Source organism: Kogia breviceps, chromosome 1, assembly GCF_026419965.1.
Source record: "Kogia breviceps isolate mKogBre1 chromosome 1, mKogBre1 haplotype 1, whole genome shotgun sequence".
NCBI lineage: Eukaryota > Metazoa > Chordata > Mammalia > Artiodactyla > Physeteridae > Kogia > Kogia breviceps.
The window spans coordinates 148,034,807-148,057,352 of record NC_081310.1 but is presented as its reverse complement, the minus strand read 5'-3'; the positions used below and the strand labels follow the sequence as shown (position 1 = coordinate 148,057,352).

General features: G+C 39.0%; 2 protein-coding genes across 4 annotated transcripts in view; one reads left to right on the top strand and one right to left on the bottom strand.

Moving 5' to 3' along the window:
* Positions 1–16,739: 16,739 nt before the first annotated feature.
* Positions 16,740–22,546, bottom strand: part of ITGB3BP (integrin subunit beta 3 binding protein) — a 160,723-nt gene continuing 154,916 nt past the window's right edge. Inside the window, exon 8 of the mRNA XM_067006772.1 lies at positions 16,740–16,920. Coding sequence (XP_066862873.1) covers positions 16,892–16,920 — 29 coding nt within the window. The 3' untranslated portion in view covers positions 16,740–16,891. The remainder of the gene's footprint in view (positions 16,921–22,546) is intronic.
* The window catches only part of ALG6 (ALG6 alpha-1,3-glucosyltransferase), a 60,334-nt gene continuing 59,123 nt past the window's right edge, over positions 21,336–22,546 (top strand). For 2 of the 3 annotated variants that reach the window (XM_067006737.1, XM_059045268.2), the window contains exon 1: positions 21,336–22,393. The gene's annotated coding sequence lies outside the window, so the exon portion shown is untranslated. The remainder of the gene's footprint in view (positions 22,394–22,546) is intronic. The other variant, XM_067006733.1, reaches the window with a different exon arrangement.

Below are 22,546 nucleotides of genomic sequence, written 5' to 3'. Positions count from 1 at the left end.
AAATTATTAAATTATAAGAGCTAAAAACTTACTGTGTAAGAGATAGCTATACTGTATTTTCAAAATTCTAGGGAGGGTTTGAGATGCAGAATGATTATCTGGAAAGAGCATGGGCTTTGGATCTGATAGTCCTACAGTCAATCAAATCCTGGCTCTGTCATTTCTGAAATGTGCTTTTGATCAAAGGTATTTGGTCTCTCTGAATCTCAATTTTCTTATCTATGAAATGGGAAACATAATATGAAGATTTACTATTGTAATGTATTTGGAGTGCTCAATAATGGTGGCTATTATTACTTTACAGTTTTGCTGATATAATAGCAGTCATATTTTCATGAGGCTAGCTTTTTTTTTCTCTGATATTATATACGCATGGTTGTCACATTTCATACTTTAAAATGACATTGCTGATACCACTGTCCCTTCCATCTGTTTGAGCTAGGTATCATTTTTGTGTTCTCACAATTTAACAAATGTGAAACAATTTACTCTGTAGTGCCACTTGGTAAATCACTTTTTCACTTTCAGGGTATTTTTCAGTCTTCTGGATGAGAGGTCTTGACAATAGTCATTAAAGATATGATAGCACTTTCACAAGAACAAGGACATGTGCCTTATGTCTTTGCTGAGCTCTGGTCTCGGTAGACTAATTTTAACATTTTTCTAGATCTACACTAAGATTATACTAAAAGAAGTTACTATCTGCCTAGATTGTATCTGATCAGGCAAATACCTAATTTTCAGCCTGTAAAGACTACCTCAGTTATACTATCTGGTTAATGGGAGGATGTGATGTTGTATAGTTAGAAGAAGATGGGATAGAAGTCAGCCGATTGACTTTTGCTGCCTGATGATTTTGGCTAAGTTACTTGAAACTGTAGATTTCAGACTATGATAATCTAGTGGGGACATTCTATGTCTATTTAACTTAAGTTAAACCAAACATCACTTTAAAAGTTTGAGAAAGAAACAGAGACAGAGAGAAAAAAGACAAAAGAGAGAATGAAAAATCATTTAAATGTGAAGTTGCCATGAATTCCATTCAATGGGCATGGACAGAGGGAAATGGAGAAAGGGTGGCATGAAGTTGCTAGATGTAGTTAGTCTCCATTCCCTTATGCATTTTACAATGTAAGCTTCTTGATACAGAAAATGGGATGACATCTCTATGGTTAAATATACTGCCCTTATATTTTTGTACAACATGGACTCTAAACGCAAGCCAGCTCTTACATCTAGAGTTCAACCAAAGAAGTATCAACCTGTTCCAACAGTGGAAAAGCTGACAATTAGATTAAGGGAGCGATGGTATGCTTCTATACTGTAAGGGCAAATTTAAGGGAGTTTGTGACTAATTTTTATTATATTTGATTTTTTTTTAACCTTACATGTTACTTTAGTTCATGGACAAAATGCAATTTCCATTGTAATATCTGCCTTACCAGGATTGTTCTGGGAATCAAATGAGATAATATATGTTAAAGTGCTTTGCAAAATTCACAGTGCTATAAAATGTAAAATGTTTCTGTCCTCTGGGTAAGATTTAGCCAGGAATCTACTTAAATGGTTTTATTCTGTGTTGCATACAGAAAGTGAATTTTGGTTGAGTACAGAACAATAAGCACGATAATAATAATAATAATGATAGGAGCTAAGAAGATCAGTTGACCACTTACCACCTGCCAGGAAATATGTTTCCTTCTTCAAGTAGATTATCTCAATTAGATACTGCTTTGGGAGGAGTTTTTCCTCTTAGATTTCTATCCTTCTAGGCTCTCCTAAGGCTCTGCAATTTCGAATATTTTGTACACTTTCTGGGATGCCTCCACATTACTTGTGTGTGTATGTGTGTGTGTAACCAGTTTTTTTTTCCTTCTTATATTGCTGAATTTAATAACTAAGAAGTGCTAGGTGAGAAAATACTTATTTCCTATTCAATATGTTTCCATGGGAAGGACTTTTTACTAGAGGACATGTGAGCTTTTCCCTCTTATTCCCTCCTCTCCTGAGGGAGGGAGGATGACTTTTCTCATTGGTGAGTTTAGAAGAATGAACCAGGCATTTGTGGATCAGCCACTCCTGCACATTTTGGACTTGCCTGCTCACAGAGAGGATGCCTTCTGGCTTTCAGCGTCTACCATGCCATGACCTTAGCAGAACATGGAACATGCTCTGCACTTGTAGTTGTGGTCTGCAACTGTTTAGTACTTCCTATGACTGGGTAGGAAAGTCTGACTAGTTCAGCAAGTATAAGCAAGTCCATTTGGTTGCACATCATTTAATTTAGATTTCATTAGAAATAAAGCTAATACTTCTTATCTCTGATTCCTGTGTCTACTTCTCAGTTGGCTTTAAATTTAGGTAGGAAAGAGAAGGGTTATGAATTAACTGCTTAAAACCCTAACAAGAGACAGTATAAGGGAGTGAGTGGTTAAGGCAACAAGTGTGGAAATGAGATTGCCCAATTTCAAATTCTGGCTGCATTACTTTTCAGCTGTGTTACCTTGTGCAGGTTACTTAAACTCTCTGTGCCTTAGTTACCTTATCTGTAAATCAGGGAAAATAATAGTACCTACCCTCATAGAGCTGGTGAGAGGATTAAATAAGTTAATACATGTAAAATGTTTAGAATCGTCCTTGGTATACAATAAGCATTCAACAAATGTTAGCTTTTCTTATTATTATATTAATACTAGTAACCCAAAGACACAATCTAAAATTTGCAAATAATTTGCATTCAGCTTCTAACTTCCCTTCTTAAAGATGTTGATTTACTGATTGTCTTCACAGGGGCTTTCTACTGGTTAATTCTCTAGGCTAAACATAATAATTTAGTCTTTTATCTCTACTTGTCACAATCTATAGCAATGTGACTCACAGCGACATTCCTTAGGGACACTTGTAGACTTCTTCCTTGAGGTCTTCAGGCTAGCCTGCTGTGATTGCTCTTATTTCAGAGTCACTTTGCCTATCCTATACAATTTAGCAATAAAATATGTGCTGTCATATGTAATGGGGTGCTGGACAGAGTGGAATTTTAGAAAAAGACAGAAGCACCTGAGCTACCCTTCTTCGGGTACAAATGTGCTGCAGTTATTTGAGGGAGATATTCAACATTTTGTCATGGAAAATTTCAAACATACAGAAAAGTTGAAAGACTTTTACAATAAATACCTGTATACTCATCATTTTACCATTAACATTTTAATACACTTGCTCTATCATGTAGTTGATCCAGCCATTCATTCTTGACCCATCCATCATTCCATTTTACTTTTCTGATGCATTTCAAGGAGAGTGTTGCAGCAATATTCTGAAATGCTAATCACTGATTCTTTCCTTGAAATTTCCTGCAACTCCTCTATTTTCTCTCAGAGGCAGAAGCAGCGTGGCATAGAGAATGGATCTGAATCCTGACTGCTTGAAATACATCCCTGCCACTTACTAGTCATGTGACTGTGTAACCTTACTGTTACTTAGTGTCTTCATCTGGAATAAGAGGATAATAATAGTACCTACCTCATGAAGTTGTTATGAGAATACATGTCAAGTGCTTACAACAGTGCTTGGCCAGCAAACACTTGTAGAGTACTAACTCCTGTTAGACAATGTCTGCATTTAATTCTTTTCCATTTTGGTGCCACCTAAAGTCCATGGGGTAGTACCATTATTATTAAATATATGGTATATTAGCTGTTATTATTTGTTATAGCAGAAAAAAATTCAGAGGGAAAAAGTGTCTGCTTAGTTTTGAGTTTTAAAACAGACATTTTGAGGTTGATGGCAAAAAGGAAGGAAGGCTTTTGGAAAGAAACTGGGCTCCTTGCTTGTCAAAAACCAAAGTACTGGGGGACGGGGGAAGTTTACGTCATTAACAGTTGATTTTGGAACAATAGGTAAAGACTCACAGCTGGCCAAATTGTATAAACTTTCTTAGCCTTGGAGAAGAGAGAGGAGAAGCAGCCAGGGAGAAGCTGCTGGGGGTAAATGGAACCTTCCCCAAGGCAGGCTGATCCCAGAGTTGGGATAAATGTCCCTGTGGATGAATTTGGGGATTTGATAGCAGAGAATTTTGTTTCCTGTTAATATTTTTTGGACTCCTGAGATGTAATCTTTTATTTTAAAATCCCATCCCTCTCTCCAGTTCAAACTAGGATATCATCCACTGCCACAGGAAAAGGAAACCATAAGAAACAAAATGTTAAATATATAGCTTTTGAGCCAAAACTCAAAGACATGGCAAAACAAAAAAAAACGAGAAACATGTTTGGATGAGTACAGTTGTTTCTTGTTCCAGAGGAGATGCAAATTTTCTGGACTAGAAGAGAACTCAAGGACAGCCCCAGGCAAACTGGGACAGTTGGTCATTCTAGTTGGAGGGGGAGTGAATCTTCTGTTTTTAATTATACTTGATATTTACAAAATGAATTAAAAATTTCCTGTACTAGAAGAGAGGAACAGTCCTAGGCAGACTGGGACAGTTGGTCATCCTAGTGGGGGGTGGTCTTCTGTTTCCAATTATACTTAATATTTACAAAAAAAATTAAGTGTTGTTAGGGTATATTGAGGACTCTAATTTAGTATTCTACTAATAAAGGCAAGACTTGGCAGTATTTCAGTGTTTCCATTATATATGACATAAGTAGATAGCTGGAACTCCCCAAATTTTTAGGAGGGATGCTTTATTCATGCATTACTGACTTGAGTCAGCTATAATTTTCAATTCTATTTTTCCTTTTCAATTGAGAATTAGTTCTAAGCATTTTACGTGAATAATCTATACAAATATAATTCATACATATTATTTTCCAATTGTTTTTGTATAACCATGTTTATTTACAACATAAATAAATTAGAAATGACTATAATAAGTATAAGCTGTGTTGAGTTAGAATTAAGAGCACAGGCTTAGAGCCAGACTATCTGAGTTTGAATCATAGCCTTGCCTCTTACTAGCTGTGTGATATTGGGCAGGTTCCATTTCTTCATCTGCAAAACAGGAATTGAAATAGTATCTACCTAATAAGGTGGTGTGAGGATGAATTTAGTTAACATATGTAAGATGTTTGTAACAGTGCCTGGCACATACTAGGCACTCAAGGATTGTTAGGTGATTTGCAAGTTCTTTTGCCCTATTAATGAAAACTTCAGAGTTTATTTATCGCTAATTATTTTCATAATTAAGACTTCATTAAGAGTTGAGAAGGCAGGTGAAATTGTTTTTCTGAGATGACATATTGTTTTTAGTTTTTATTTTTGAATTTTATTTTATTTATTTTTTATGCAGCAGGTTCTTATTAGTTATCTATTTTATACATATTAGTGTATACATGTCAATCCCAATCTCCCAATTCATCCCCCCTGCTGTCACTTTCCCCTCTTGGTGTCCATACATTTGTTCTCTACATCTGTCTCTATTTCTGCCCTGCAAACCAGTTCATCTGTACCATTTTTCTAGGTTCCACATACATGCGTTAATATACGATATTTGTTTTTCTGACTTCACTCTGTATGACAGTCTCTAGATCCATCTACAAATGACCCAATTTCATTCCTTTTTATGGCTGACACATTGTTTTTTTCCTAACTTTTAATGAGGTCGTGCTGTGGACTGCACTGTGTCCCATTCAACATTCACGTGTTAAGTTGTAACCTCAGAATGACTGTGTTTGGAGACAGGGTCTCTGGGAGATAAAGTTACATGAGGTCATAAGGGCGAGGCAACAGTCACCCAAGTTTTCTTTCCCCATTCTGCACAAAGGTGCCTGATGGAGCAGAATGATGAAGTAGAAATAAGGCCTGACATCTTGGCCCAGGCCTGCCCCTCATCAGCTGAGTGATTTTGTGTAAGTCATTTAACCTCTTCATGTCTCAGTTTTTTCCTTAGTATAAAATGAGGTGCAGGAGATTAGTGTATTAATTGGGTTGAATTACACATCTGAATTGATGACAAGGCTGTGATGAAGGAGAAGCAACAATATAGAGACCAACAACTTGGAAGACAAAGTAGTTAGAGCCAGAAGCAGCTTCCATGAGGATAAGTACCTAGGTTTTTTCAGTGATGTTGGAAAGGGCATTGGATATTCCATAGCAGGTGGAGTGGAAGTTTGAGTCAATTTTGCTTGGTCTTAAGAGGCAGGGAGACTTTGGCTGCCATCTGGGTTATGAAGAGCTTTTGACTAGAAGCTCTATAACTTGTCTTCCAACTCTTGGGTTCTATTAGTTAATGACTATAAGGGGTGAAAATGGAGCAAAGAGAGAGGATGAGGTCTCATTTATGTAAAAAATGAAATGAAATATATAATTGGTCCCCAAGTTCCCTTTCACTCCCGCAGGCTACAGGGGTCTGTCTTCCTTCTTTCACATAAGTTTTTCTCTACCAGCCCTTGATATCCATTTTAACTTGACTGAAGTATCTTGTCTGGGTCCTCAGCATTCCTTGGAACAGCCCTGGTCCTGTAGGTCGCTAGGGGCAGTGCTATCCCCTTTCACCTCACTTCTCATCTATACTTGCAGCATGTATATTAGATTAGGGCTAGACTTCCCAGATAAACCTTGAATTCCAACTCTGCCACTCACTACCATGAGCAAGTCACTTAAGCACTCTATGCTATATGGCATTTTATGTTTTAATCTGTTAGGTAGGGATAAATAAAATACCTATGTCATATCGTGGTTGAAAGGATTAAATGAGATAATTCTTGTAAACTCTTCAAATATTAACTGCCTTGGGAACAGGAACCATATCTTTCTTTTTCTCCTGCCTAGCATGTAGTAGGTGCTCAGTAACTGTTTTTTGAATGAATAAAAATGGCTTAGCCTGGTGTCTGGAACATAATAAGTGCTCAAGAAAAGAACGCTTTATGTATCACCTTCTCTAGTAATCTTCAGTTGCTTTTGCTGCCCAGCATCTATTTGTTGATTTTCTAGTAGCAAAGCCCCAGCTCTCATTTGTGAAACTTCCCCTTCCTTATTCTCAGTTCTTGAGGTTCTGGTGGGGCTGACCCCATATCTCTGCTCCATGAGTTGGTATGTGGTCCAGGCCTGGCTCAATTTAGGACAGTGAGAGTCAGGCCAGATCTTTTTCTGGACCTAATGTGAGAGAGATTCTCTCTTTCCATGTAGGCTGTGAAGTTGGTAAAAGGTAATCTTGAAGCTACTGGTGGCCATCTTGTTCTATGTGGAAGAATCTGCCCAGGAATCACATTAAATCTTGCACAATGAAAACAATGTACCAGTTAGAATGTGTTCAGTTGCAAGAAAATGAAAACCCAATTAATGGTGACTTAAGCAATGAAGACATTTTACTACATAGAGGTATACAGCCCAGGACTGGCACTGTGATTCTGTAATGTCATCAAGCATGTGGGCTCTTCTATTTTTCTGTTTTATCATCCTCAGCTTTTGGTCATTATGCATATCAATTTTGGTAGAGAGAGTAAAAACTCCCCAAAGATGTCCACATCCATATACTCAAAACCTATGAATATATAACTTTTGATGGCCAAAGGGACTTTGTAGATGTGATTTAGTTAAGAATCTTGAGATGGGAAGAGTAATCTGGTTTATCCAGGTAGGTCTAATGTAAACAATGGTCCTTATGAGAGGGAGGCAAGAGAGTCAGAGTCAGAAAAGGAAATGTGTTGAAAGAAGCAGAGGTCAGAGAAACAGAGAGATTTGAAGATATTATGCTGCTGATTTTGAAGATGGAGAAAGGGGCCGTGAGCCAAGGAATGCAGGCAGCTTTTAAAAGGTGGCAAAGATCTAACTTCCAGAACTGTAATATAATAAATTTGTCTTTTTTTAAGCTACTAAGTTTGTCGTAATTTGGCAATAGAAAATTAATACATCACCCATGGTTGCAAAATGGCTGTCAGAGCTCCAGGTATTTTTGTATTTAATGCAGGAAGAAGAGATAGGAGCTAGAAAGGCAGAACACACTGCATTTGTCCCTTTTGTTAGAAAAGGAAAAAACGTTCACAGACGCCCTACCAGCTGACTTCCCCGTACATATCACTGACCAGAACTTGGACACAATGGCTACTTGTACCTGCAAGGGAGGGTAGGAAAGTATCTCACTTTCCAGCTTCATTTGTCTTGTAGATGGGTTCAGTTCATTATTAATGAAAGCATAAGAGGTTATGTTGGGGTCTAGAACCTGGGAGTATATGACCGAAGGTGCCTTTCATCTGGGAGCAAGGGCCATGGGAGAATCTTTGTCCTATATGCTGTGTGTCATTCACCCACAGCAGTCTGAGGCACAGTGATGGAGTGTCTCAGAAACTGGGCTTCTCATAATCCGGGGTTCGAGTATTTTTGGAAAATGATAATGGAGAGCATTTGAGAGCCTTTGGTTGGGGAGTACCGGTGTGTGTCTTGAACCAGAGCACAGGAAGCCTGTGTTCTTCATAAGTGGATTCTTCCCATCAGGCATTTGTGGAGAGGGTCAAGCCTGCTCCAAAACCATAAGAACGAGTGAAAGCTGAAGACTTAATCAGAAGAAGGGCCCTAGAAAGCACAAAAGAAGGTGAGAGATGGAGTGGAGAGGAGAAAGAGAGATAAAATCAAGTATCCTATTAGGGATATAATGCAGAGAAATCTAGGTATGATTTTTATCAGTGTTTACCTGCTTGATAGTTCTCTTGTGGGGACAGGCTTTCCTCAGTGAGAGGCAGTGATGAGATTGGTGATCATAGTCAGAAGCTTAGATAGACTCCCTGGCATACAATGGATGTCTAGGCAAAGGATATGGCAACTGCAGCTTTTGACAAAAGTTCAGAAGTCTGCTGTGGTATACCAGAAGAAACACACAGCATTGAGAACAACAGAGTGACTCTGACAGAGAGATAAAAGCTAAAAAAAAAAATTAAGTTGGCTTTAGTAGGGATCACCCTCATTGGCATTGACTGGACAGTAGGATTGCCTTACTAGTCCCGCCTGTTGGATGGAAGTTTGTTTGTTGGTGTGGACTTTCCATGTATCTGAGTGAGGGAGTACCATCCTTGATCCCCACCCCCACCTCCTAAAGAAATATAGGTATACATGTATGCATAGATGTATATGGACAAAGATGATCATTGTATCAATGTTTGTAAATAACAAAAAAGCAGAAACTGCCTAAATGTCCATCTGAAGGGGACTGGTTAAATGAATGATACTATATTATCCATATAACGGAATGCTCCAGTGCTATTTATATGGCTGATATAAATTCCATATTATATTAAAGGAATCAAGCAAGATGCAGAGCAGTGTCCAGAATATGCTCCCATTGTGGGGACTTTGTCTCTGGGGAGGGGGACTCAGGCTTTTGGGAGGAAGGAAGACATGTTTTTGCTTGTTCTGATTTTTTTTTTAACTGGCAGTATTATACTAGTTATCTATTGCTATATATAACAAATCACTTCAAAACTTAGTGACTAAACAATCATTTTCTTTGGTAACAATTCTAAGGGTGAGCAGTTAGGGCTGGGTTCACCAGGTGGTTCTCCTGGTCTTCTCTTGGTCATGTGGCTGCAGGCGTCTGGTGATTGGACAAGAGCTGGATGATTTAACACGGACTCATTTAGGTGTCTGGCTGTGGATGCTGGCTGTCATGTGTGCCATCTGCCTCTAGCAGGTCAGCCTCAGCTTCTTTTTTTTTTTTTTTTTTTTTTTTTTTTTTTTTTTTTTGCGGTATGCGGGCCTCTCACTGTTGTGGCCTCTCCCATTGCAGAGCACAGGCTCCGGACGCGCAGGCTCAGCGGCCATGGCTCACGGGCCCAGCCGCTCCGCGGCATGTGGGATCTTCCCGGACCGGGGCACGAACCCGTGTCCCCTACATCAGCAGGCGGATTCTCAACCACTGCACCACCAGGGAAGCCCCAGCCTCAGCTTCTTGACAAGATGCCTGTGTTCAAGGAGAGCAAGAGCTGAAGTTGCAAGGCCTCTTGAGGCCTAGACTCACAGGAACTCACACAACACTTCTGCCATATTCTGTTAGTCAAAGGAAGTCACATGGCCAGCCCAGCTTCAAGGATTGAGGAAACAGATTCTATCTCTTATAGGGAGGAGCATCGAAGAATTTGTGGCCAATTTTAATCTAAAATGAAAAGACAACCTACAGACTAGAAGAAAATAATTGCAAATGATGTGACTGACAAGGGATTAATTTCCAAAATATACAAACAGCTCATGCAACTCAATATCAAAAAAACAAACAACCCAATCAAAAAAATGGGCAGAAGACCTAAATAGACATTTCTCCAAAGAAGACATACAGATGGCTAACAAATACATGAAAAGATTCTCAACATCACTAATTGTTAGAGAAATGCAAATCAAAACCACAATGAGATATCACCTCACACCACTCAGAATGGCCACCATCAAAAAGTCTACAAATAGTAAATGCTGGAGAGCATGTGGAGAAAAGGGAGCCCTCCTACACTGTTGGTGGGAATGTAAATTGGTGCAGCCGCTATGGAAAACAGTTTGGAGGTTCCTTGAAAAACTAAAAATAGAGTTACCATAACAATCCCACTCCTGGGCATATATCTGGAGAAAACTCTAATTCAGAAAGATACATGGACCCCAATGTTCACAGCAGCACTATTTACAATAGCCAAAACATGGAAGAAACCTGTGTCCATCAACAGATGAATGGATAAAGAAGATGTGGTACATATATATAATGGAATATTACTCAGCCATAAAAAGAATGAAATAATGCCATTTGTAGCAATATGGATGGACCTAGAGGTTATCATACTAAATGAAGTAAGTAAGAAATAGAAATATCATATGATATCACTTATATATGGAATCTAAAAAACAGTACGAATGAACTTTTCTGCAAAACAGAAAGAGACTGACAGACATAGAAAACAAACTTATGGTTACCATGGGGAAGCGGGGGAAGGGATAAATTGGGAGTATAGGATTAACAGATACACACTACTGTATATGAAATAGACAACAAGGATTTACTGTATAGCACAGGGGACTGTATATATATAGTCACTTTGCTGTACAACCTGAAACTAACACAATATTGTAAATCAACTATACTTCAATAAAAAAATAAGTATCAATGCTATTTGTAATAATTTTATAGTATTTTAATAATTTGGTGGAACTTTGGAGATTAGTATAAAAACCATCTAATTGTATAAAAAAGGAAACTGTGGTCAGAAAAGTAAAGTATTTTGGATAAGATAACATAGTAACAGCACCAGGATTAGAACCAGGTCTCTGACTTCCAGGCGTGTACTCCTAATTCCACAATAGGATTTCTTTTTTCAAGCAAAGCTTATTAGTGATCTTTGTTCTAGAGAACCTGACAACATAGCTCTACTACTTTTATACTTAAGAACTTTAAAGGTTATAGCTGAACCAAGCAAAGGAAAAGACTAAAGAAAGAATCCAAGAAACAATTCTGAGAAAAGTAAAATGGGAATTTGAATTATCTAGGTTATCTAGTCTCATTGCTCCATTTTTTTTTAAGAAACATAACCTTAGTGTATCTGTAGAATAAATAATTCATCAAGTCATAAATACCTTGGTTAAAATTGCTTTATGAAATGCTCAAATGGGTCTAGATTATTTTTCCTCTTGGGATATTTTAAAAAACAAATGTACTGGGACTTCCCTGGTGGCACAGTGGTTAAGAATCCACCTGCCAATGCAGGGGACATGGGTTCGAGCTCTGGGCCAGGAAGATCCCACATGCCACGGAGCTACTAAGCCCCAGCGCCACCACTACTGAGCCTGCACTCTAGAGCCCGTGAGCCACAACTACTGAGCCTGTGTGCCACAACTACTGAAGCCCGCGTGCCTAGAGCCCATGCTTTGCAACAGAAAAGCCACCACAATGAGAAGCCCATGCACCACAAGAAAGAGTAGCTGCTGCTCGCCACAACTAGAGAAAGCCCATGCGCAGCAATGAAGACCCAATGCAGCCATAAATAAATAAACAAACAAACAAACAAAAAACCAAATGTACTGTCAAGTATATTCAAGTTATTCTTGTTGATTCCACTGGGAATTTAAGCATTCTCTAACAGCTCTGCTTAGTCTTTAATTAATTTAATCTTTATTATTAATTGGTTGGTTAATGAATTTTTAAATTAATTCAGCAAAATGTTTATTGCTGAATTAATTAAATTCAAAATATTGTGCTGACAATTGTAAAGAATATAAAATAGAATAAGGTATTTACTCTCCTCTTAAGAAGCTTAACTTCTTGTTGGGGGCAAACATGTGTATAGCTAACTATAACACAAAGAGGAATGAATTAGATGCTGTAAGGGAGATATTAGCAAAGTGGAATAAGAATATAGCAGAACAATTGTAGTAATGCCAGCTGGGCAGAGTGGTAAAGGCTATATCATTTGTGGCAGAACGGAAGAAGAACCAAAAGAAAGTTTTTCTATATATAGAGTGGTTCATAGAATTTCTTCACAGGAAGTGGAAGTTGGGGAATTTAAAAGGTTTAAATGCTTAAGATGCATGTCTGGGTTATTGGGAACCCTCAGAACAGATAGTCATTTTTTCCCTATAAGGGGATTTTTGTGGTACATAAAGTTCTGAATTGAAGAATCCCTGTAATCATTATTACGTATGGATATCTGGATTAGATGGAGTCTACCGAACAATTAAAATCAAAGTTCTGTCATGCCAAGGAAGCAAAAGCAGGTAAGTAGCCTTTCTAACAGAATTCTCCATTAACAGATTTACTTCTTTTTGGGTTTGCTAACACAGTACAATAGATTGTAAACTTTGATGAAAGAGGGGGAGACACAGGAAGATAACGTCTTAATTTATGTATTTTAAATTTTTATATTAAAGGTTTATCTTATGTTCATTCATTGACATTTTCTTTTGTGTTCAAAGATCACCTAAATAAAAAGGCAAACAGCCAGGCAGAAGTTCCTTAAAAGACAACAACGAGAAAAATGCTCAAGTTGGCCCAAGTTGCAGTAAGAATGAGTGGTAAAATATTTCTGTTCATTAGAAGCCCATAAACTACTCCTTTCAGAGCCTTGAAATCCTGAGAACAAGTTGAGTTGATGTGAGGATGCAGTTTTAACCAGTTATTGTTGCTTTTTTGGTTTAAATAAGACTTGGAGTCTCATTTTATGAGTGCCTTTGTTATTTTTTCAACATCTGGTCACCTTATGATATGCAGCAGCTAATGGAGCACAGGATGTATATCATTGGATAAATAAGAACACTATTTTTCTTGAGGGACAACACATATTCTTGGGACTTTTATTGAGTTATGTTTTACTAGTCCTAAAATATTTAGAGTTATGTACTTAAAAGATACAGAGCATAGGTATTACATCCACAGAAAGTATTTTAGTCAGTGAATGTGCATTGTAGCAGGTAGAGATGAACTTAGCACGTCTTGTAGACTGAACTGGGAACAGACTCTTCAGCCATAAAATGCACTTAACAGTCTATTTAATAGTGGTGAGGTCCTTGAAAATGCAATATCCATGCTAATCTCACCTTTTTCTAAATCACAGATGAAAAATAGGTCAGTTAGGTAGAGCCTTCTCTTTCTATTTAAAGTGTGACATTTAATCTATTTAAACAACTACCAAAACTTTATTAATTCAATGTAAGATAAGTGTGCTGAGAAAGTAGAGAAGTTTATTAAGAACACAAAGTTTTCCAAAATTTGATCTGGATGTTTTAGGTTTTAGGACTCAATAAAAATCTCTACTTGGTGGTTTTGATCAAATCGGTAACACCAAGGAGAGACCAGGAAAAAAGCAAACCAGAATGTAAGTAAATCTTACACTGTGAAATGGCTTAAAGGAACTGAGTATTTTACAAAAAGTAAGAGGCAAAAATTTAAAAAGGAGCCTCCAGAGAAAGACTTTCCACTTCCCTGATGCCTCTAGGGAAAATTCATTTGGGAAGAGAAGTATACACAGCCAGAAATGCTTCCAGCAGAGAACAAACCAAGGAGTCAAATTAGGGCTTAATGGAACTAGATTCCAGCCTTGGTGCATTTCATTTAAACCACAGTGTTCTGTAGAAGTCTATCGAGAGGAAAATGCAGGGTATCTGATAAATCCTAATTGCACTTTACTGGGGTCTATTTTGGAGAATCACTGTTCACACTTTTCTTCTCCAGCCCCCTCATTTATTTGAATAGGATTTAGTACTCTCTGGCCCCAACCTGGCAATCTGCCCAAATGCATACCTAGGGTAATGCAATAGTTCCAATCTTTCCCAAGAACGATTATAAAGAACAAGAGCTCCATTATTTGGATAGTAAACACAATGATACTCTACTACAGCTTTGTATAGGGGTTTTGGGAAAAACTTGCTGCTGTTTTTTGTTTGTTTGTTTTTAATTTTTCTTATCATATGTTCTTGGGTTGCAGGTGTCAACTGAAGGGAGAGGATGTTTTTCTTTTCCTAGCCCTCTTCTCCAGATTCTGAAAGAAATCCTAGAGGAGAAAGGGCACCCAGAGGTTATGAACTGACTACGGTGGATTCAATAATAGTTTAGTTCTGTTCAGTTCAGCTCTTATTCCAGAAAACTAACTCCATCAATTATAGAAAATAAATTTTTATAGATAGTTTTTTCCAAACCTGCCTTCACATCCAGAAAGGATTATTTTCCTTCACACCATCAAAGCACCTAGGTTCTTCCCTTCATTTTATAAGAATCATTCAGGTGATATGTAGTAGCTACTATTATTGGGCACATGTGGTATCTCATTTAGATTTTTTTTTTTTTTTCCCGGTACGCGGACCTCTCACTGCTGTGGCCTCTCCCATTAGGGAGCACAGACTCCAGACACGCAGGCCCAGCGGCCATGGCTCATGGGCCCAGCCGCTCCACCGCACGCGGGATCCTCCCGGACCCGGGCACGAAGCCGCGCTCCCTGCATCGGCAGGCGGACTCTCAACCACTGTGCCACCAGGGACGACCTCTCATTTAGATTTTTAAATCCAAGTTCCTAGAGGCAGAGTGCTACTACTGACAATATCTGCCATCTCCTTTCTCATTAAAACCAAACCCAAAACTCACTGTAAAACAAAATGGTGATTAAAAAAAAAAATCACACCCTACGTATTTTGTGTCCTGCCCCTCTCCTCAGAGCTCTTTTTTAGTTTGGTAATCTTTTTAAAAAGTTGGTGAGCAAAAGCTAGGAAGCAAAGGCTTTATTTTGTGACTTACCTGTTTTTCTGGTATGGACTTTCATTCTTTACTACAAATAAAAATTTACTTAAAAATCTGACTTTAAATCTTGATGTATTTACTGTAAAATTTACAAGTTGGAACCTCCTACCATCTTGATTTATATGATTTTAAAATGGAGTTCTTATCATTTCCCTCGGGGAGACTTTTTGGTTTGAATAGTTCTTATTGGCAGGTTGCCTCCTTTATATTTAGCCCAAATTTTCATTTTCAAAGACCATTTTAGACAAGTACCATGATAGCTCTAGCCAATGGATCTGTGGGCCACATAATAGAGTGTGACAATCCACTCAGTTGTGAAAGACACTGAAGATAAGCTAATAAAGTTGCATTTGTGTTATCACATTGGCTTTACAAATCTACTTGAACATTGGCTCATCAGTGTTTCTCATTATTGGAAATTATAGATGTTTATAATTCTCCAAAATATGTTGGGCTAAGTTATATCATATATTTAAATTTAAATTCAAAGCCCTGGACTGAGAGAGATGTAGATTTGTGACACTCTTTGGAGGTTTGGGGGTCCATGAACCAATGAATTTATTGCATTGCCACATTAAAGATCTCTTTTGATCTGTAAAGATATAAGCACCATCCTATATTTTAATAACTTTTAAAAACAGAATTTTAAAATCTTATGAGTTTATAAAGCTTAGACTTCCATACCAAATTATATCTGTGGACCTTTATACATTTATATTTCTTCTGTCTTATTTAAATAACATCTAGATAAAAATAAAGATATAAAAATGATGTTCTTAGAATTGTTCCTAGATTCTGTGACAATAACACCATTCCAACTATATGGCAGGAACATGTGTTATTTCTTTTATGGTCCAAATTGACAAAATTATATGTATGATTATGTACATATATGCAGTTGAAAAATCTGTATTTGTATGAGAGTAATTCCAAGTGGCATCTGAAATTGACAGCAAAAATAACAATAATTTATATTCTCCTGGGCTGTATACAATACTGGTCTATAAACACCTTAAGGGCAGGTTATTAATTCAAAAACTATTTGTTGAATAAATGAATATATCCATAAGTAATTATAAATGAACTTGATTAGCTTCATTTAAGCAGTAAAGAAATTTAAATAATTATACTTTCACAGTAGATAATGCAGTTTTATGTTGATTCCACTTTGGTCTCTTTCAAATAGGGGCTCAGTTTCTGAAGTTCCCGAAACAGTTCATCTCATCTATAAGGCTATTTGGTGGTTTGAAACAAGGGTGATTCTGTGCGTGTGCCTGTGCGTGTGTGTGTGTGTGTGTGTGTGTGTGTGTGTGTGTGTGTGTGTGTAAAAAGGAGAGGGAAGGGAAGGAAGTGGGGGAGAGGGAAGAGAAAGGTAAGTTGAATACTCTATAAAGAGAATCTTTCCTGTATCAACTATTTGGCTACTCACCGGAATAATTTATATAACAAAGACAGAATAACTACTTGATTCTTTTTCTTTATTTACCAGTTTTCAAAATAATGAGTGGTTTGCTAGCTTCCTCCATTGGTAACCTTTTCTTTTTTTAAGTTATCTTTACGAGTGCATGGACAATGTGACAGACAATTCACGTTTGATGTGTTTCAATCCATTGTAGTTATTACGCTTACTGATGCTCAGTGTGTCCCATCCGTGGCCCTCAGGAGTCTTTTCAAGGTGGCTCTGGAGTCTTTCTGACATTGACCCTAGTAGTCTTTGACAGTTTCCTTGATACCTGGTGAACAAAAGTTTCCAGATTTATTTTTATGTATTTCTTTTCCAAACTTGTAATTAGCTACTTCTCCTGTGATCTCCCTTTCCTTTTTACTAGAAATGGTGTTTCAAGACTACAGTCTGTATGCTAAGGATGCTCATTGTTATTGAACTGGTCTTTGTTTTTAGTCCTTTCAGTAAAAAGAGCTAGGAAATATTTCCTCCCTCCCTCCCTCCCTTTCCCTCCCTCTTTCCCTCTCCTTCTGTCTCCCTCCCTTTTTTCTCTTCAGTAATCAGGTAAAATAAATCATAAGTTCATATTGATACTTAACTTCTATCTTACACCTTTTACTCCTTTCCCACACCAAGAATCCTGGTATCAAAATACTGGGATGATAGAATCTGAATATCACATAAATCTTCATTTTCTTTACCCCCTTTACACATACAGTAGTCTTAGAACAATAACACTAATCCTAATGCCAACAACATGAGTTACTAACAACAATCATTTAATTTTTTTTAACACATCTTTTTTTTCTTAGGGTATATTGCACTTGGTAAATTACAGTGTTTTAAAGTCACTTGGGGGAATTCCCCAGTGGTCCAGTGGTTAGGACTCCACACTTCCACTGCTGGGGGCCCGTGTTCGATCTCTGGTCAGGGAACTAAGATCCCTCAAGCCACGCAGCATGGCCAAAAAAGAAGAAATAATAAAGTCACTTGGAACATTTATTCTCTGTGTAGTTGAGCTACCAAATGGATACACATTGTATCCAAATTTCTTTAGTTTCATTCTATTTCTGGTTTGGGGGGATTTATTTTTTTCCACTTAATTTTGTTTTATAATTAACTTAATTTTCAAAGTTCATAATCATACTAAGGACAGTCTTCATCGATATTTTGTCTTTTTTTAGGGGTGCAAAAAATGAAAATGACTTGAAAATGAATGAAAGTAACTAAGATTCATATTTAATTATAGTCCTGACATCTATTTGCTGTATTAGGGAAATTACACAATGTCTCAAAACAGCATTTCCAACAAGTGTGTTTCATGAACCACTCTGTAGGGTGGGATGTCAGAGTTGGGTTGGGGTGTGGGGATAGGATTTCATGGTTAATGTCTGAGAATTCTGTATTCTCTTGGAGAGTCATGACTTATAATAACACACAAAAGCCTCTGAGAAAACCTGGAGTAAAGAATCCTTTTTTAGATTTGTGTAACCCATTGTTTTCAAACTTATCTCTGTATCAAGAGATTGTCCTCATACTTTTCTTTTACCTTTTTTTTTTTTTCTTTGACAATAGGTATCACACTGAATGACAGTTCTGTGGAACATACTTTGGGAAATGTTGATCTCCAGTTTTCTTGTATGTCCAAAAAGGATAATAATACCTGTTCTACCATTCTCAGGGTTATTGTGAGGATCAAGTGAATTGGATATGAACAACTTTTAGCATATAAAAGAGAACACTATTTTGCCAGTGGCTATATGGAAATTTGGAGGTTCACTCTAACTCTATGCTGCTTAGGTGGACTTATTCCCCGGAGGAAGCAAAGGTATGATGAAACCTGGAAATTTCAGAAGAATGGCAAATGACATATAAGGGTCAATTGGGGAAGATGTACAGAGAAGAAAAAGTTATTTCAGAAAATAGCTGTGATCAGATGAATGGTTTTCACCTAGAATCAGGGAAGTCCTGGGCTTGATATAGAAAAGGGCTTGTTTTCTTAATAAGTGGAAGTGATCTAGGGACGGGACTAGAAACTACTATAAAAGTATGATTTGTGTGAGGAAGTTTGCCTAGTACATTGAGTATTCAGAGTACCTTTGATAAGGTATGTACTAGTTTGTTAGGGCTGCCATACAGAAAACCAGAGACTAGGTGGCTTAAACAACAGAAATGTATACTCTCATACTTCTGGAGGCTAGAAGTCCGAGATCAAGGTGTCAGTGGGGTTGGTTTCTTCTGAGACTTCTCTCCTTGGCTTGTAGACTGCCATCTTCTCCATGTCTTCACATTGTCCTCTGCATGTGGGCATGTCCATTGCCAAATTTCCTCATCTTATAAGGATATCAGTCATAATGAATCCAGTTCTACCCTAATGACCTCATTCAAAACGCATTTACTGAGCATCTGTTATATATAGGCACTGGACATTCAGAGGTGATAGTACCTAGTGGAGGGAAAGAGCAGTAGTAGGTATATAGATGTAGTGGTGGGGCAGTTCAGGTATGAATTAGAGGTTTTGACGTTCCTTCCACTATTTATTCAATGAACATTTTAAGCATCAACTTTGTTCTAAATACTGTGTCAGAAGCTATTGGGTTGGGAGGCAGAAAGTAGAGACTGATACCAACTGTCATCATTTGAAGATACATCTTTTATCATGTATTGATATTTCTGAAATTATATGTTTTACAATCATAGTAAGTTTAGATGGTAACTTTTGTTTCTCTCTCAGTGGTGCTTAAAATAGTGGTGCTTCTTACAACTGACAGAGCCAATAAGATTTAATAAAACATGATTTTTGATCTGCCAAACACAGTTCTTATTCACAAGATGCTTAATATTTATGATCCTGTGATGTACTGGATTTCCTCCTACCCACGTAATATCCTTCATCAGCTTGCCTTTTTCCTCTTGGCCTTAAATACGTGTGTACTCAAGTATGGTTGTCTATTTTCTTTTTGTACTGTCTCCATGTTTCTTCAGCCAAATGAAAGATGTTCATATCTTTATCTTCAGCCCCAACTTCTTTCCTGGGCTCTGATTCAAAACTGGTACTTGGATATTACTACTTTGTTGTCTTGATGTCACCTCAAACTTAATACAATGCATCATATTTCCCTCCAAGCCAGTTTCTCCTTCAGGCTTCTCTAGATCTTTCAGTTCTTCTGGTAATTCAGACTTGACACCATTGGAGCCATGCTTGACTTTCCCCTCTCCTTTGTTTCACTTCTACATATCTACTATGTTACCAAGACCTGTATATTCCTCCTCTGGCATTGATCTCTTCTTTTCCAGTTCCACTATTGCTATCTCAGTCCTGGCTCTTGTCTAATCACGCATGGACTACTAAAAAGATTTCTACTTCTCCTTCTGATTTATTTTATCCCTTATTACTATTTTAAATTTTCTCTAACACTTTATTGTACACTTGCTAAAAGTCATTACATGCTAAGTCATTCAATGGTCCCTTACTGATCACTGAATAAATTCTGAACACCACAGCCTGGTATACAAAACTCTCCACAATTAGTCCTTTCCAGCTTCATCACCCACCATCTCAACTGGAGGAAATGGTCTGCACTTTTCAACCGCTACAACTTTGGCTTGAACCATTTCCTTTGTCTAGAGTCCTACTCCCATCCTCCTGGCTTATGAAGGCCCAGGCTTTCCTTCAAAGCTCAGCTGACTTCTCCAAGGAAAGCATTTCCTGATAGTACTTAGTTTACAGTGAACCCTCTTCTCTGAAATCCTACAGTACTTAATGCATATACCAGTAATCTGACATTTAGCATCTGTTCTTCTATCCTTTTATGCATGAAAATGACTTTCCAATGAGAATTAAATCTCTTGAGGTCAGGAACTTGGCCATATTTCTTCATATTTCCAGGGCCGATGGTCTTTTAAACATAGTAGGATGAAATTTTATTTGGGGAAGTTTACCTAGCCCACTCACTCATTTCATAGATGAAGAAACCGAGATCCAGAGAGTTGTTCAGATCCACTTAGTATAAAGCCATAGCCAAAGCCAAATATTTGCTGGTAGTTACGGATTACAGAGGGGTTGGCTTTTACAGAATGGCAAGATTCAGAAGGGGGATATGAGGGCATTCTTTGACTAAAGGAAGGGAATGTGGTCATTATTTGTAAGTTTGGGCATAGGTGATCCAGGCTGACTGATGGGGATTGTGTGGTGGCTACTGGAGGGCAGGGCTGCTCTTCTGCATCACCAACAAACAGTCTCTCAAAAATGGCTGGACCTTCAATACTCTTTCTTCCATGAAGTGACTTCCCAGCCTTAATACCTTCTTCTTCGCAGGCATGTAGCTTGAAGAAAGTAAAGCAGGTTGGCTTTCTGGCTCCTTGACGGCACAGGTCCAGAGGAAGATCCCCTGCCCGCTGGTGAGGACTAGCCATGGGGCTGTCCACTGTGGGAAGCGAGCCAGGACGCGCCCCTGACAGGAATCCGTGGACTAAGCAGCCTTTCAGGCCTTGGCCGCGATCCCAGGAAATTAGAGCAAGGGGCTTTCCACCTGCCCCAAGCCTCATCCGGCGCCAGGCCTCTCGGGTTCCAGCCGCTGCTGCTCCGCCTCCGAAGCCGGCCACCTCCTCTCCGCGCCTTTTCCCCGCCCCTCCCCTCACGCTCGACGGGCTCGCTCCCGCGCAGGGCACGCGGGCGGCGCGCGAGCACGCGGACGCGGAAGGAAGGCCGGCGGGGCATTCTGCCGCGGGGGCGAGCGCGCAGGCGCCTTCCTGGGACCCGCTGCGGCGCGAATCCCAACGTTCCGCGGGCGGCGGGGTAAGGGGTCGGGTCACTGCCGTTCTGGGGCGCCCGGCCGGGGTGGGGAGAGACTGGGGCTGGCGGCCTGGCTCCCGGTACCGCTTCGCTCAGAGGAACGGCACACGAGGCCTTCGCAGACCATCCCGCAGGCTCGCTTGGGAGTCGGCTGGGGGACGCGGTGACGGTGGGGGGCACCCTGGGCTGGAGCTGCTTGGCACCCTTGTTCCTGAGGTCCTGAGGGTCTGGCCCGCCGGAGAAAGGGAGAGACACATCAGGAGGGGTCACTTCGGCGAGACGTGCTCACCTGGGATAGCAGTAGTCCCTGGCTGTGGTGTCCACCTGGGGGAGGGACCTTTCAGGCTGAAAGGAGCAAGTTCGGCCCTGGGACGTGGACGGCAGACTTTCTTTTCTGTCCAGACGCACCCTCGGGGCAAACTAGGACGGAAAACTCCTCTGCTGCCCGCGTGGCAACTTCGTGGCGCGAGGATGGGTTAGGAAGTTACTGTGCTTTGCTTTACAGATGGGAAAAGTAATAACCCTTTTTACTGTTCAAGGAGAAGAGATCGGTTGAAAGTGTCACATAATATCTTTAACCATAAAGGACTCAGTAAAATTAGGTACTTCCCTTCACACACGAAGATCTCCGTTCAGGAAATATAATACTTTATGAGTACCTGCTTTCTGCCAACATTGTTCTAAGCGCAGGGAACGGAGCCACGACTAAGGTAGGAGGATCCCTACTTGCCTGGAGCTTATATTCTAGTTGGCAAATAAATGTAATTTCCTTTATACTTTTTAATTGGAATATAACATGTACAAGAAAATACTGTACACAAATCATAAATTGTAACTAGTTGATTTATCATTAAGTAAACACATCTTTTAACCACCACTCAAATCAGGAAGCACCATTCACACAGCATCTTCTCAGAAGACCTTCCTGGAGACCGCTCCCAATCGCCATCCCCTTTCCTCCCCAAAGGTAACCTCTTTCCTGATTTCTAACACCACAGATTAGTTTTGCCTATTTATGAGCCTTTTGTAAATGGAACCATATGGTGTGCATTATTTGGTGTCTAGCTTTTTAAACTCAAGATTATGTTTGTGAGATTGTTTCATGTTGTGTGAAAATATA